Consider the following 16,997-nt stretch of genomic DNA (forward strand, 5'->3'; position numbering starts at 1 on the left):
CTCCTTGTGGTTTCAGTCTCTGCTAGATATCCTCGTCTGCCCATGGCTGTCCACCCGTGCCACAATAGCCATGCGCATGCATGCTAAGTTTCTCAGTCGTGTCCAACTCTTCTGACCCCATGGACTGTGGCCCGCCAGGCCCCTCTTCCCATGGGATTCTCCAGGCAAGGATACTGGAGTGGGTTGCCACACCTAGATGCAAACCAGGCTGGGAATGCAGACTTTTAGCTGGGCTTGTCACCAGTCCAAATAAATCGAGGGCTCTGTTACTAAAGGAGAGGAGAGTAGATATCAAAGAGGCAACTAGCACTTTCAGGTACTTTCCCTAGGCCATGCATTAATTGCCAAGGGAACAACTAGGAAGCAAGGTGGCCAGACCTGGACTGAACAACCTTATAGTGTTTAGACCATGTCCCAGTCTTTGGGAGACCTGCTAAGTGCTAAGATTTCCATCCTCCTTATTTCCTTCTCTTTAAAATAAAATCTTATTTTAAAATATAACTTGAGTAGTCTTCTGGGTTCTCTTTTCTACTTAAAAGAAGCTAAATAATATAGGCCCACTTACCAGCATGTATCTGGCATACAAAAAGTTCTCAGTCGATGTTCATTAGATTGAATTCCATGAATAACCACATACTCTAAACATGTTCAGATATAACAAGCTAAAAAACAACATAACTGAGCATGGTAGAGTATGATAAAAGCTTGGTACAACCATTAAAATAAATATAAGTGCGTGCCACACAAACCAAAGTGTACAAACTGCAGAATCCAGCCATATCAAAAACTAACAGCCCTAGGGCTTATTAAGAAATAAGCCTAAGCTTACAGACCTAGAATAGGAACAAAGAAAGTTAATCCAACAATAAATAAAATCAGGATGGCCAGTAGAATTCTAGTCCCAGTTGAAAATCCAACCTCAAAATGAAGTGATGTCTTTATTATTCTACAGGGAATTGCAGACTCTCCTTTTCTTACTTCATCCTGACCTTCAGCCATTTCTTTGCTCTTTAGCACTGCTGAGACTTTCCAGAAGACATTCCAGAAAGTTTCTTAATACAAGTTAATGCAAGTCTTTCAGTCTACAATTAGAATTAAGCTTTCAAATGAAGATGATGTGATAACACACTCACTTAAACTCACATTAAAAGGTACATGACTGACACTGAAGCCTCTCTAGGCAGAGCAGAGCTAACTTGATGAGGAATGGAGATGGTTCACTCACTAGGAGAGAGGGAAACGATATGGATGGGTATACACTTGAGAAAACGGAGTTCTTGAAGATGGAGAAGTGAAATCAGGAAGTGGGGACTAGGGGAAGAGATAGCTACACACCCATGTCCACAGCAGCATTAAAGCAACCCAAGTGTCCATCAACAGATGAAAGGATAAAGAAAATGTGGCATACACAAGCAATGCAATCCTACTGTCTTACAAAGGAAGGAAATTCTGACATGTGCTACAACATGAATAAAACCTGAAGACAATACTCTAAGTGAAATAAACCAGTCAGTCGCAAAGGGACGAATACATGAGGTGCCTAGAGTAGTCAAATTCACTGGTGGCTCAGTGTTTAAGACTCTGCCTGCCAATGCAGGAGACACTGGTTTAATTCCTGGTCTGGGAAGATCCCACATGCTGAAAAGCAACTAAACAAGTGTCCCACAACTACTGAACCTGTGCTCTAGCGTCCAGGAACTATTGAGCCCATGCATCACAACTGAAGCCCGAGCACTAGAAAGCCTGCACTCTGCAACAGAAGTCACCACCATGAGAAGCCCTCACACCCCACGAGACAGGAGCGCCTGCTCACCACTAGAGAAAAGCCCCACGCGGAAGCAAGGGAGACTCAGCACAGTCATAAATAAACAAACAAGAGGGGGACGGTGTTTGTCAAGGGCTGTGGGGAGTAAGGGGTTATTGTTTAGTGGGTAAAAGGGTTTCAGTTTTGCGAGGCGAAGAGTTGTGGAAAGGAAAGGCGGTTATAGTTGTATATAATGTGAATCCTCTTAACTACTACTGACTGTGCACTTAAAAATGGTTAAGATGGTGATTTTTATGCTATGTGTATTTTATCACAATTGAAAATAAATATTACTTTTTAACCAAATTGAAAGGATATCTAGGCATTAAAAAAAGGGAAAACAGAAGCAACTTGTTTGCTTTATGACTTTGCCTAGGTCTTCTACTTCTGCCACCAAAGGGTCAGAAAGAAAGGGAACTTTCGTAACTGACATGGCAAAATTGAGGGGACGGTACAGAGATCTCCCATGTTCCCCCTTCCCCAACACATGTATAACCTCCCCATTATCAATATCCCCACTAGAGTGGAACGTTTGTTTTAACTAATGAATCTTCACTGTCACATCACCCAAAGTCCATAGTTTACATTAATATTCACTCTTGATGTCAGATATTCTATGGGTTTGGAGGGAAATTTTTTTTTTAACAATTCATAGTTACAGAAAAACCCAAACAAACTTTTTGGCTAACCCAATATTAAATTATTCATGACAATTCTATTGCATTAGAACCCAACATGCACAGAAGAGTGTGTTAAATGTGCATTAAAATAATAGAAATGTAAACATTTGCTATTCAAAGCGTGGTCTAAAGACAGCAACACACGCAGGCCCTGGGAGGAATGTTAGAAATGCAGCAGCTCAGGCCCATTGCAGACCTACAGAATCAGAATGTGCATTTATCAAGATTCCCAGGTGACTTGTCATGCATTAAAGCTTGAAAAGCATTGTTGTAAAGGATTCAGAACTGCTTGATCCGTTGAGATGGAAGGAAAATAGGTTCTTAAAGTCATTATTGTACTGTTAAGTCAAATTGACGGAAAGGTCCATGTTTTGCTATTCCTTAAGTTCTTAAAAATGATCAAAGCCAAATTCATTTATTGTTTTGAACACAAAAAATACTTAAACTGAAAGTTTAATTCAATTTGTTGAAGACAGTATTCTCTGAAGACTGTATATAGCCAAATACTAGCTTTTACAGAAGAGAAAAGATTAAAAGAAGCAAAGTGCCAAGCACAAAGCTCTCACTGAGTGGCTGATGGTAGATGTGGAATTCCAAGAACTCATCATTACAGCAGAATTAATACATGGTAGAGTAATATATTCACCAAGAAAAGTACTGACCCTCATAAATGTTCAAAACAGTGAAATTTTGGTCACTGGTAATGTGAGGAAAACCACTAATATTCACAGGCAACTGGATTCACTTAATGAGATTAAAATGATACACAGAGAGGTCAGAAAATATATGCTCAAATGTCCAATGAACACAAAAGGGTAAAAAATTTGACAAATATATATATATATATATATATATATTCCCAATACTAAAATGGGGTAAGAAAAAGAGAAAAAATCCATGTGTCGATTGAGAAAGCCTTCTCAGTGGGATTTTTTATGTGGTTTTATTCTAATGTGATTTCTTCCGTTACCTCTGCGGCAGTTAGTTTTGATGCTAAGTTTACCCTCAATGTGTGTGTGCATGCTCAGTCATTCAATCGTGTCCTTTACAACCCTTTGGACTGTAGTTGGCCAGGCTCTTTTGTTCATGGGATTTTTCAGGCAAAATTACTGGAGTGGGTTGCCATTGCTTCCTCCAGGGGATCTTCCCAGCCCAGCAATTGATTCTACGTCTCCTGTGTCTCCTGCATTGCAGGCAGATTCTTTACCTGCTGAGCGATCGGGGAAGCCCTTATACTTAATATGAAGAATAAATTCCTAATAGGAGGATAACAATTAGTAACTGTAAAGATAAAACAAAGATGACTGGGGGTGGGAGCAGAGGGGCAACTGCAGTGCAAGATTCTGTCTCTGACACCAGGACTTCATGACTGGAAAATACTTTGCACTTAATGAGAATCTTCAACAGTTATTGGGATCTCCGCCTGCTTTCATCTTTTTTTTCTGGCATACTTCCATTCACTCTGGCTTTTGCAACAGTAAAAATAAGAAAATCTGACTCAACTAAACCAAGTGTTATTTTACAAGTACAAACTGAAAATCAATCTACAGTCTGGCTTGTTTTTGTAACTGCTGTTGATTTTAAGCAACAATCTAGAGAACCCCTTGAGCCTTATATGAGCTCATCAGTAGCAAGAAAGTCATTCTTAAATAATTTTTAATGTTTTTCAGAGTGAAAAAGAAATTCTTCAAACTACTGAATGTCTTGGCACATTCCATATGCCTACCTAGCGTTCCTGTTACACAATGAGAGCAGACTTGGAAGTAAAACCCCACTCCATGGCAAAATTAGAGGTGGATTTGGCTCTTGATTGTTTGAAATGACCATAACATCTTAGTACTTGATCCCAGGTCCACAGGTAAAGTCTTCAGGGATGAATTTCATACTTTCATAAATGCCTTGCTGACATTTTATCAATCTTATAGAATCTTATAATATTTTGTTGAACAAAACAAGGGGATAACAACTTAAAAACAGGGAGAAAGTTGTAAGAAACAAGAAGCCACCCTTATGCTGTGATAAACATCTGCAGGCTTCGGCAACTCTCTGCTGAAGCAGTTTGAAGACAAAATGTTTTTATCTCAGAAGAGAGCTACACTGAAAGCTATACCTTTGACACTGGCAAAAATGTGGGACACATGAAGCTGAGACTCCCAGATCAGCTGCGAGCTGTGACTAGGTCTGATGCTAAATGCCAGCTGTTACCAGATCCCAGGAAAGAACAAAGTAACACAGAGCTGAGTTGGAGTTCACCATGTGCAGGGGAACCTGCTCTGTGGCTCCCAGCAACCTGAAAAAAATCACAGAATGAATGTGCAGCCTAGAAAGGAAGCCTGAGGCCCATCAGAGAAGGAAACTGGGACCCATTCCAAGAACCTATGTCATATAAATGAGGTATTAAACTTCATTTCCCTTCAAATTAATTCAACTTTGTCCAATCACATGAAATGAAGATTCTATAAACTAAATCTTCCCTATGTTCTCCTTATAGCTATTTTTGCCTCAGTATTGAACATCTACATTTAGATGCCCTCCAAAATGCACAACTAAGGCATAAGTGTTTCCCTATGGCTCCCAGAAACCAGTAAGAGCACCTGAAAATACACAGAATCACAGAAAAATAAAGAACACATTTCATGGACATTTGCTTTTTTACCTAGACAGAGAAACTATTTACTTAAGCAAATTCTGGGTCTTTTAGAAGACAGTGTCAATTTTATTGCTTTTTGAAATGCTATGTAAAGCCTGAAAATTTGCACATAAGCAATTTCCATCTTTAAATATATTTATGTGGTAAGGTAAAGTACATGCATATGAATATACAGAATTTTTTTTAATCATCATCATTTACATTAGAAATTTCTTTATACAACTTTTATCTTTGAAAAAATTAGTGACTGGTAAGAATCCTCTGAGACGGCAGCAAATCCAGCTTTCCATTTAAGCAGCCTTTCACTGAGAGACATGAGTGATGGCAGATGAAGGCCTCTTAAGAATAGACTCAACAGAAAATGACAGGGGTTCATTCACTGAGAGTTTTGTTCCGACTTGTTTGGCTACAAAAAGGTCTTTTGCACATCTATCTATTGTAAATGTGTATTTCTGGTTCTCCTTGACTAAACACTCCCTGGGTTTCTTAGGGGCCTCTTCAAAGGCCTCTTTGACAGATGATGTTTTCAACTCGGGACCTGATTTGTCATTATGAGTTTGTTGGAATAATGAGTGGAATGGATTTTGTTTAAGTGGCAGAGGGTGCCTGGTGCTTTCTTTGCTGATCTTGGTTAAGACGTGCCCTTGAGCTGCCAGGGTGTCCGTGTCAACAACGGGCGAGAAATTCCGTCTGGGTGGAGAGAATGCAGACCTTTCCGGGAGGGCCTGGCGACCCTGAAGGTCACTTCTTAAGATGTGGCCCTCAGGAGTGTGAGGCAGCACCAGAGAGCCTTCCAGTTTTGGTGGCATCATGTCATGATCTGCTCCAAGTCCATCCTGCAGTCGTACTCCCTTCAAGTCCCAGCTGGTTCCAGGCTTCAGGGCCTGAACTGACGTGGTAGCGTTCAGCAGGCACTGCTGGTAGAGGAGGGTGTCACTAATGGGGCCACACTTAGGCCAAACTAAAAGTCTCGAGGATAGGGGATACTGTCTGTAAGTCGTGGCCACACTGACATTGGAAGAAATTAGTTCCATATTCCCAGAGCCTGAATACTGCATGGTGAGATCAAGGCAGGTGGGCAAAAAATTGCAGAAGTCTTTGTTTGGTGGTTCCACTGGGGTGGAGCTGTAGGCACTTTTGTAGGAGCTATACTCAGAACCGTGTACCATGCGGTTGGGCAGGAATAAGGCAGCAGCTTGGGAAGCTTCCAACATCTCCCTCTCTTTATATTCTCTCTCCAGCATAATGTTCTCCAACTCTTTATCAGCAAAGGCCCGCCTTTTCCTCATCCGGTCACTTACGGGGGGAGGTAGAGGTAAACTCCCTCCCACATAAGTCTCTGATGGAATGGGGCGGTAGCCTAAAATAAGTAAGCATTGCACATGACAGAGATTAACATCTAATAAGGAAAAATCTGGAAATCCAGAAGGCAACAGAAACAATGGATATCAGCACAACAGTTATGTACAGTTCCATATCACTGGTATTTTTATACAGAAAGCAAAAGTATGGGTTCAATTTTAAATGAATCCCTTCCCAGGGAAGGATATCCATACTGTAACTTTTTGTTGTTGTTTTTATTGTTATGATAGGTTTATTTTGACAGGCATACTTTACTGACTAAAATTTTAATATTCTCCCCAGGCTCCTATATATTGAGAAGACAAGGCTGCTCAGCTTGCTTCAATCAATTCTTTATTACTATCCATGTCACCTTTTTCCATTATTTAAAAAAAGATATCTATACCTAGAGCTGATGTCACTTTTATTTTCTAAAGTTGGCTCATTATGTACACATTGTTACAGTTGCAGAATAATCCAAGGAGAACTAGGGAAAAAGAGAAAGTTAAAGATTAGTGAGGAGAAAAAGAGGAAAGACTTAAGGAAACAGAAAAGCATAGAAAACTGAAAAGAGCTGTTAACTAGTTAAAGAGACTCTGCAGTGAACAATTTAACCGGGCCCCTACCCCCACCTCTGACTACCAGTACAAACAAAGGCCAGAGTATCCCCTGCTGAACGGAAAATAACTGATCTAAAACATTTTTCACCAGTACTAATCATGTTGGCCAGATACCAAAATGGTTGAACAAGCAATCACTAGAACATAGATTAAGTCATTATACATCTTATAAATAGGGATAAAGTAAAAAACAAAGATTAGTATAAAACATAAATAGAATTCCTGGCAGCATAAAATACTTTTGAGTATTTCATCAGCCCCAAGCACTCACCACTGTCAAGTTTGTTTGAAGGATTCATTGTGATGTTTGTGTTTACATAGTGACAAACCCATCATGCTCATTTGCAAATAAAATATAATTTGAAAATGAATGTATACATTTCTATGGTGAGCTCTTGCCAGAAAGTTATTTACTTGGATTTTCTATTCCATTTCGTCCTCCCACTTCTCAAGTTGCTTTGGCACAATTTCAATTTATCAGTGTGGTCCCTATGGTTATAAATCTGTTTACCCAGTTTGTAACCAAATTCATTTTGAATGCATGAGAAGCCATTCTAAGGTCAGAAGTATACAGCGCAGGGTGAGACATGAACAAACTTTAAAACCTGTCCAGAAACAACTCAATTCAGAAGCCACATAGGAAAAACAATTCAAATGCCTACTTTAAAAAAAAAAACCTGCTTTTCAACCTGAGCCTTATGAAATGGCAGCAATTAGAGCAAATATAAACTTTCCTTTTCTTTAAACGGTGAGAGACAGTCAATATACTATTATATCAATAAATAAATTCCATATCCAAACTGAACCATTTTAAAAAATCAGTAGTATTTTAAGAAAAAGTAATATATCCCCAAGCTTTAGAGAAAACAAACACACGGAGAGACATCAGTCTGTTCAAATTCAACCTCCACTTCTCTTGTGTGATTCAAAACTTTTTCCACATTCTACAATCTACAAACTGTCAATATACCAAAATGAAGCGTGGAATAACTGCAATTTAAGTAAATAATCCAGAGAGAAAAGGAGTACAATTAAAAAGAGAGGGATTAAAGGCTGGACTGCCCAGACTAAAGGCAGTGGGTAGCTCTTAAACACTTGACTCATTCTATTTAGTTCCAAATGAAACTAAAGATTTCTTTTCTTTTAATTTATTTCCTTCCAGGACATCTGCTCTGGGATCACTTGGCAGTGTATCTGTGCATCCCTCACACTAGGGCAAATTTCACATGTACTCCATGTTAACCCATTAACTACTAGGTAGAAAACAAAATTACCAGTGAAAAAAAGGAGGTATGTGAGATTAAGTTTCCCAAATCCTGATTTCCTTCCCAAACCCAGACTTTCCAATAAAAAGCAATTCCCCCTCAGATTGCTCCTTCACAGATAAGTGAAAATAAGTGAATGTGCCTGAATAATGCGAATCACTGAGAACACAGTTTAAAAGGCTAAAGGATAATTCTGCGTTGCTTTACCTTCTAAAATGCTTTTGGCCAGCAAACTGGGTGCCCTGACTTGCCTCTGATACACTGCTTTGCGCTCGAAATTATTCTGTTTCCCGGAAAGCCCCTTCTTGTCCTGTAAACACAAGAAACATAATCAATAGAGCCGGGGGTGGGGGGGCGGAGTGTAAGAGAAGGGAGAGGCATGGAGGCATGAGTAATCGTCCTCGTTCTAAATGTATTTATTTTCCCATCCCATGTAAAGATGATTCTAAGCAAATTAATATCAGCACCTCTTAATTCAGCACAATGAGCTAGATGCTCTGTCCGTACCCTCCAATTGGGGTGCAAGGGCCCGGGCTTTCCCTGGGGCCACTGTTCGAGAGTCATCCAGACATAGTCCCCGTTCAGAAGTCGAGGGACAGCGGGGAGGACGTGAAATCCACAGTGGATGAGAAGGTAGGAGCCGGGCCCTAAAACAGAGCTGCGGCGAACCGCTGTGACCTCGGAGCCCAGCCTAGGGCCAAAGACGCCGTCAGGCACCCGACGTTGGTCAGAGATGTGGAGTAGGTTTCTCCTCGAAGCAGGGCTGATGGGATCCGGTACAGAGAGTTGACGGGGAAAAGTCGGAAGTTTTCAGGTCTGCCCAAAACTCCAAGCTGTTCACTGGGCACCAGAAGGTGAGCAAAGCCAGAGTCGGGCGCACCCTCTGTCACCGCCTGGTAGGTGGAATTCCGGGCCCTTCCCCACCCGCGTCCCCGTCCGCAAGCCGCGGGGAGTGCGAGCGAACGCAGAGCCCGCCTTGCAACACGCGGGACACCGGAGGAGGCCGCACTGAGGCCTATGCACCTCTGGAGTCCAGCGCGCCGCGCTCTCTGGGACCCTTGGGAGGTTTCCCATGAGGATCACTGCCCAAGGCTTGCATGTGGTCCACTCCCCGGCCCCTTCTCGCCAAAAAGTAATATCAAAAATTCTCCATCCACCCCCAAGTGGGAGCTGCCCGCGCAACTTCTCTCTTCTGAGCGCGCTTGCACAGGGACACAAGAAAACACACAGTCCCAGGCGAGGTTCAAGAAGACCCTTTCCCTTCTCTCCCCGCGCTGGCGCCAGAGACCTGTCAACTGGTTCTTAGGTAGTTCTCCTCGAAGTTAGACGTCTCTTCTAAATTACCACGTCACTTTTGCTCTCATCTGTAAGAAACCGCAACCCACTCCAGTATTCTTGCCGGGAAAACCCCCTGGACACAGAAAGAAGCCTGGTGGACTACAGTCCATGGGGTCGCAGAGTAGGACACGACTGACACACACGTAAATAGGCAGCACTTTCCTAAGTGGCCCATGACTTCGGAAGCGCTGTGAGCTCTACGTGCTGGGTGGTTCTTTTTCTTGATAATACGGCCGTGGACTTAGGGCGCTGCCATCGGCCTCTGTCCTTGGCCGCTGTCCTCCGCTTTCCCCCAACATCACCAAAATAAGCGATATAGAAAATCGAAATAAAATTATGTCCCATAATGTCCCCAGCGGAACTTAACCACTTTCAAGACTCTGCCTGCTTCTTAACACAAAATCTTTTCTGCTAAGTTCCCCAGCGATGGCATGGCTTCCTGCCTCCCGACACCGTAGGCCACCGTGGGCAGAGATGTCCTCACATCCGGGCAGGGCCAGGCGCCTCGAAGACCCAGGCCGAAGAGTGTGGCTTACCCGCGTCCCCGACTCCCGACCCCCACCGCGGCCCCAGACACCCGGGAGGGGGCGAGCCGGCTGGCGTGTACGCACCTCCGTGGCCTGCTGCCTCCGGAGCGCCACCTGGGCGGCCATGACGCGCTGCCGCTCCACCACCAGCAGGCAGTTGGCGCACTGGCAGTCACGCCAGCGGCAGAAGCGCTTGTGGCCCTTGAGGCAGGACACCACGCCGTGGTTGCGGCAGCGCGCGCACTTGGGCGTGCGACTGAGCTTGCGCGGCTCCGCGCCGCCGCCCGCGTTTGCCCCGCGCTCCGGGGGCCCGGCGGGCGCCTGCGAGGCCTGCGGCGCCGTGGGCGGCCTTGGCGCCAGGGCTCCCTGACGCTCCGGCCGCCCCGGCACCCCTGGGGATGCGGCCGCCTCCTCCCCGTCGCCTTCGTCCTCCGCGTCGACGTCGTCCTCGTCCTCCGCGTCGTCGTCGTCCTCGTAGGCAGGCGGCGGGCTGGGCCCGGGCGGCGTTGGCGGCGGTGCCCCGCGGCTGTCCTCCTCCAGCTCCAGGCTCTCCACGTCGATCTCCCAGTCCACGGCGGGACCCGGCTGCCCGTCCGCCATGGCGCACCACGCCTCGCCCGGGCCTATGCTCAGTGGCCTGCACTCTGGAGAGACAAGAAAACACCCAAAGACCCACCGACCGACCTCCGTCAGGCACTGGCCCCAGGCTTGGGGCCCAGAACGCCTGGTCTGCCCGCCTCCGACCTCTTGAGAAGCCCACTTCTCTACACGTCCTTCACATCCAGACCACACGAGCATTTATTTCTTGTATCTTTAGCCCCCCTCACGGTTCCCCAACCCAGCAAGGTTCCTATCTGTGCATTCTAAGTGCTCCGTGAACACCAGCCCTCTCTGGCTTTACACACGCTTTTGGGACAAGTCCCTGGGTAAAGATAGCGTGTTCAACTACCACGGCCTTGGTCACTAGTCAGGCTTTGCCATATCCAACTAGTATAGCCATGATGAATATAAAAATGTCCATGGAAGAACTGTTTTCTTTCGGATCACAAGGGACCTTTGGACCCTGCGAGGTACCACCCACAATTCCCACACACCTGTCATCCTCCTACACCTGTCGGACTTGGAGAGATTCTCTTATCCTCCCCAAACCCACCCCACACCCTAGCACACTCCCCCCACCTCAGGATACTGCAGATTTAATCAACTAAAATCAAAGTTGTTTTGCTGCCAATAGAGTCCCATGGGGACATTGGGCACAGAGCTGCAGACACCCGTCCAGCATCAACATTGTTTCGACCGCGCAGCACTAAGCCAGGCGGGCTCCGTGTACATCGTTCATGATTTGCACTTAAAGACAAGACATACAAGTAGAATAGGAAAGGTAGGGAAAGATGATTCACGCCCTTTGCCCACCCCAGCAACATCACATTAACTCACCAAGACTCTGAGGCCCCGGCTAAGCAGCCTAGGCGAAAGAAATCCAGCCTTGGGACCTTGTTCTTGAGCTGCTGGCAGGGCTTGCAAACAGAAATCGGGGTGGCCACACCCTGTCACGAAATCTGGTGCTGACAGCTGGAGGCCCGCGTGGATGAGGAGTGGAAGAGAAGGAGCATGGAGAAAGTGAGTCAAATTCTTAGCGATCACGCTCCACACATCCCGGACTCTGATCATTCCTCAGCAGCCAGGCGCTTCACCTCGCTGAGGCTGCTTCTGGCTTTCTCTGACCTTAGCTGAACTGTAAGGTTGGGCCGTCTTGACCAGGTTTCGATCTCGAGTTCCCGGAACGCGCGGACGGGCGGGCGCAAGCAGCAGCAAACAGCGCACTGCCCCTGGCTGCAGTCGCCAGCCTCGGCTCCCTTTCCTAGTATTATCCGCTCAGGCCCCCGAGCTTTGTGCCCGCTGATTGGCCGGTTGTCAGGCGGTGTGCACGCTGATTGGCCGAGGCGCTTTGGCCCGGCGCTCCCCGCCTCCTCGCGATCGCCGCGCCCCTCCCGCCGCGCTCCGCCAGAATCCTCCCCGGCGGCCTTCGGTGCAGCCGGGAAGTCTGTCCCGAGGTTAAAACCGAAGTGTGACGGCGCCGGCGGGAGCGAAGTCGCCATTTATCTCGTGGCCTAGAAAATAAGCAGACAACAGTCTTACAAATCACGTTGTCTTCAAAAGAAAGTAACAGACGACAAGGCAGCTTTCAGAAAAACATAAGTCATCAGCATCACCAGTGTGTCTGCGACTCAATCATTAACCCAGTGTTAGGAGCGGAAATAAGAGAAGCGCACGGAGGCATCTTACTTTCTCCTGCAAGAATAAATCAATGGCTACCTTTCACCCCAGCGCCGGCTTAAGAGGACTTAATGGCCTGCAGATACTCTGGGGGCTAGCGCCACTCATCCTCAAGGTGAAAAGTGGTTCCTTGTTAACTTTCACCACGCCCGTGAGACAGGCAGGTCACCCACTCACTTATATTTTTCTATATGAATTCCTATGAGTTGATTTGGGAGAGAACGGATATACGTGCCATTAAGAGATCGAAGTACAATATATTCACTCTAAGCATTTTTTTAAACGAAACCGCCTTTCAAAGAGAACTTTTTGGTATTCGTGAATGTATTTATAAGAGGGAAAAGGGCTCCTTCATAAATGTCTTACGTAAATGTTTTAATAACGGTTACGTTTCCGACATCCTGAAGAAGGGAATTAGTCTTCTAACTCAACGCTGCATTTTATCTCTTGAACTAAGTATAAAGTCACTTGGACACTTTCCTAGTTATACCTTTAAATAATCAGTGCTTCTTAGGAATGGTTTAGAAGACAGATTAGAAAACTGAATGCCTGTGCACTGAACACATAGTAGGCCCGCTACAGATATTTGTTAAACAAAGGAAATTACTGAAAATTAGAAGTTAACCGCTAGTGGTAAAGAACCCGCTTGCCAATGCTGGAGACGCAAGAGACGTGGGTTTGATCCCTGGGTCGGGACGATCCCCTGGAGGAGGGCATGGCAACCCACTCCAGTGTTTTTGCTTGGAGAATCGCATGGACAGAGGAGCCTGGCGGATCGGAAAGAGACGGACACGACAGAGCAACTGAGCAGACAGGCAGGCAGGCAGAATTAACCAAGCTCGAAGAGGTGGGAACGAGGCAGCTTAGGAAAGACTGCTGTGAAACTAACGCGATGTGCTGGAGGCGCAGGTATTCCAAATCCTCTGGCGATGTGGAAAGTTCTTCCCTAGTTACGAGGCACTGGGATTTCTCTCTGTGCGGGTTATCCTCTCTCCTCTCTCGAACCGCTTTCCATGCCCAGCGAAAGAAGTAGAGAAACAGTTCTCTTTATTGCCGTCGGCTGCTCAGTCCCTCTGGGCATTTCTGAGGGTGACATGGGAGCTCTGACCACTGAAACACAGGACAAAGAGCCAAGCAGACTCCTGTTTGGCACCACCTAGAATCACTGTGATTCTTAACCTTTTGCGTAGTTTCTTACACTCACCAATGCGCATTTATTCACCATGTTAGAGAGTTTGACTTCTTGAGCGCAGAAGTGTGTTATTTGTCCCGTTTTTCCCCAATGATGAAACTGAAGTTCAAAGAGGAGTCCTGGGTCACGCAGTGGGAGGGCAAGGGACTGGTATGCAAGGTCCTAGGTCGGCCTCTGTTCTGAAGTCTCAAACTTCGAGAAGCCCTTCGTTTCAAGCCAGAAAAACTCACAATGGTTTCGTGTTTTTTATTTCCCTGCGCGGCTTCTGACTTTAGTACCTGCCCTTCTGCGTCTCCTCATTAGCTACGTTTTTACCTTTGTAAACAGCCTTTTCATTGCTTCTACCGAGACGTGCTAACGAACTACAAACTTCCAACACTGCTGGCTGCGCGGGCAAGCAGTTGGCCGACTGGATTTTTATTTAATTTAGTGCTTTTACCGCGGGAGGGGGCGGAGGACAGGAAATCATTAGCCCTTCACTAGTTGTTTTAAATATTAACAAACAAAATTAAGAAAGTAGGTTTGCTAAACTAGTGGTTACCCTAAAAGAGAGGGAAGTCGCAAAATAAGTTTGCAAATTTTGGGTAAGTCGATTGAGGGGAAGGGGAACCCAGACAGAAAGAAAAGGAGAAAGGGGTGGGATCTGCTGTTTCCTAAACAGAAAATAAACAAGACGGGCAGCCCTTGAACTAGTTCGAGTTGTAAAAGCTGCTACACAAGGAGGAAACACGTGAGATTTGTGAACAGTAAACCATGCGGGCTGAAACCAGGACAAGGGGTTGGAGTTGGGGGGAGGGGGGACACCTAAGGACCATGAGGGCAGCTCCTGAAAGCGTATGAAGAGTGCGAGGCCCTCAGAAGTCTGAGCCCGTAGTGCCGTTCCCTGCGCAGCGTCTGGCTAGATTTGGGGAAAGCAGCGCCCAAGAATTTTCTGGAGGGGTGGAGCTCTCTGGATCCAGGTGGGTGGGTCCTGGACCATTCCCTCCACTGCATGCCAGCCCCCATCCTTCCTCCCCCGTTAAAAATCTACACTGCAGCCCTATTGGTTCCTCCGGACTTCCCCACCCATCTCCAGGTACCTTCCCCAACCTGTCCTGTTCTCTTTGCACCCCACCTTTGGGGGCAAGCAACTGTAATCGTGATCCCGTTGAATTACACTCCATTCCCTGACCCTGAACTCCGCAAGAAGATCAAGATCCCTCCAATTGCTGAGAGGTGAGATGGTGTGGAAGTGGAGAAGTTTTTATCTTAGAAGGAGTTTAGGAAAATCTGAGGAACTCTAATATTAAATCAGAAATTATCTGAATGGAGGCGGGGCCACGACTGCACAAACTGGTTAGTAAACTAAATATACAGAGACAGCAGGAGTGAGAGAGCCTGGGCTGGTTGTTGATTGTTCCATCCATTACCTGATTTGGTTAATTATATCCCTGGGCCTCAGTTGCCTTATCTGCAAAATGGGAAGAATGTCCATCTTTGGCCCGTTGTAATAAAGAGGACAGTTTTCACACAATGGGAGTTTAATCAACGTTATTTGGCCAGCGGGCGGCCGCCCTTGCAGCCCCAGGGGGGCCGGCCACCTAGTGTCTCCCCAACATGACTGACAGGCGAGGGCGCCAGGAACCCAGCTCCTTTCCCCAGGGCCCTCTCTGAAAAGGGGTCAGGCCCTGACTGCAGATCTTTTAGGCGAAGAAACAGGTTCTTTTGGCTTGTAAACCAACACCAAATTACAAAGTGCAATTCGGCGTCTCTCTTGTAAATTATAAAGCTGCGGGCCGCCACGGTCTCCGCCAGTCCCCCATGATGGGGGTAGCTTCGGGAGTGTCTTCTTTCTGAGCTGGCCGGCGCTGGGGGCCCCTTCTCCCTCTCCTTTCCCTCCAACTCTCTCTCATCTCGCACCCCTTTCCTTTCTCTTGAATCTCGGACACACGCAATGCTAACTTCCCCCTACCCCATATCGAGTCAAGCAAGGGAACCTGGAGCGGGGGGCGGGGACAGAAAGGGGGTGCGGAGAGTTTCCCTCTTTCAAAATGATAGGAGCTTTCTTTTCTGTTCTCAAAATAAAATAAAAAAATAAAAGCATGTTTCAAAGTGGCCGCGCTCGCCCGTCAATTCCTTGCTAAGAATCGCAGGCGGCAGCCCACCACGCCAGCTCACGTCCCACTTCAGGACGCCTAGCTTCCCAAGCCTGGCCTGGCCACTTCCCGCCGCGTTCTCTGAGGCCCCGGCTGCTAGAATGGAGCGGGATTTCTGGGTCCAGGCTCCTCTAGAGTAACCAGCTTGGAGGCCGAGAGTCCAGGGTTGGGAATAGGCTCTCAGGGGTTAATACGCTTGACCTGCGGTTCCCTGGCTGGGGACATAGAGGAGGGTCCTTAACTCCCTCTGCACCTCACTTTGCACAACTGCAAAGTGAAATTAACCTTAAAGGAAAAGATAGGTGCAGACTCCTTGGCACGGTGACCCACCCGCACTAAAGGGTCAGTACCTTAGGAGTTATTTGTGTTGTTTTAGTTTTATCATTTGAACTCAAGGAACTGGCCTGCGGAGAGCCCAGGGGAGCCCGAAGCCAGGAAATACGAGGCCGATTTCCTGGGGCCTGACCGACTTTCCAGCATCCAGGCCAGGAGGTGAGGCCTGAGCTGCACCGCCAGCCTGAGCAGCCTCGCGACGTCAACCTGCTGGCAGCGCCCGGGGTGGTGAATGGTTTTTGGAACCGTCTAGGAATCGCAGAAGAGCTCTGCTTTGGCTGATAAACCCTCCGGTTTCTTTTCAGAAGACGACCTCAAATCCACCTCCTCTCGCGGAAGGCTACTCTTAACATTATATCGTCTCACAACTTCGACCGGCTGTGGACGCAGCGAAATAAATAATCCCAGATGGGACCGCGGCAATTCGATTTCCCAATTTGCTTTGCGTAATCAAATATATGACCTGTCAGGAGTCAAGAGGAGGGGGCCGGGGGATGAGGCAGCTAGCGGAAGATAACTGTTCTCCGCGAGGCTTTAGAAGTCTCCTTTCCCCTGCTCCCTGCTCTGCATGTCTAGGGAAAAAACGCTGAACAAAAGAGGACAATGTGATCTGCGCTCTCATCCCTCCTCCGTGGGAAGCAAGGTTTAAATCACAGGCATTTATGACAGAAGGGGACGCACTTAGTCAACGCCCCATTGTTTTACAAACGGAGAAGAAAATTGAGTTTGGGAGAGTGCATGGGACTTGCTAAGGATACACGCAGCTCCACAGTGACTGCGTAAGACCAAAGGGTCCACAGTAACTCCCCCTCCACCTCAAAGTCTTCACACCATT

At 46.6% G+C, this 16,997-nt stretch overlaps 1 protein-coding gene across 2 annotated transcripts; it reads right to left on the minus strand.

The window, feature by feature from the left end:
• Positions 1–5,288: 5,288 nt before the first annotated feature.
• Positions 5,289–12,015, minus strand: DMRT2 (doublesex and mab-3 related transcription factor 2). 2 transcript variants are annotated; one of them, XM_052645100.1, is made up of 5 exons: positions 11,663–12,015; positions 10,310–10,869; positions 8,568–8,670; positions 6,882–6,962; positions 6,471–6,494 (listed from the first exon to the last, which is right to left on the minus strand). In XM_052645100.1, exons 2-4 carry the CDS (start codon positions 10,823–10,825, stop codon positions 6,907–6,909), a joined length of 675 nt encoding a protein of 224 aa, XP_052501060.1. In that variant the 5' UTR covers positions 10,826–10,869; positions 11,663–12,015; the 3' UTR covers positions 6,471–6,494; positions 6,882–6,906. The 2 variants fall into 2 exon arrangements, with proteins under 2 accessions (XP_052501059.1, XP_052501060.1); XM_052645099.1 differs by lacking the exon at positions 6,882–6,962 and having other exon boundaries at positions 5,289–6,494.
• Positions 12,016–16,997: the final 4,982 nt, after the last annotated feature.

Source organism: Budorcas taxicolor, chromosome 8 (genome assembly GCF_023091745.1).
Source record: "Budorcas taxicolor isolate Tak-1 chromosome 8, Takin1.1, whole genome shotgun sequence".
NCBI lineage: Eukaryota > Metazoa > Chordata > Mammalia > Artiodactyla > Bovidae > Budorcas > Budorcas taxicolor.

Excerpts from the sequence above, each read along its gene's own strand:
- DMRT2 (XM_052645099.1), bottom strand. The coding sequence starts at position 10,825 with ATGGCGGACGGGCAGCCGGGTCCCGCCGTGGACTGGGAGATCGACGTG. Across the intron at positions 8,671-10,309 it reads GGAGGCAGCAGGCCACGGAG|GACAAGAAGGGGCTTTCCGG; the intron begins GTGCGTACACGC and ends TTGTGTTTACAG. Across the intron at positions 6,495-8,567 it reads GGCCAAAAGCATTTTAGAAG|GCTACCGCCCCATTCCATCA; the intron begins GTAAAGCAACGC and ends TACTTATTTTAG.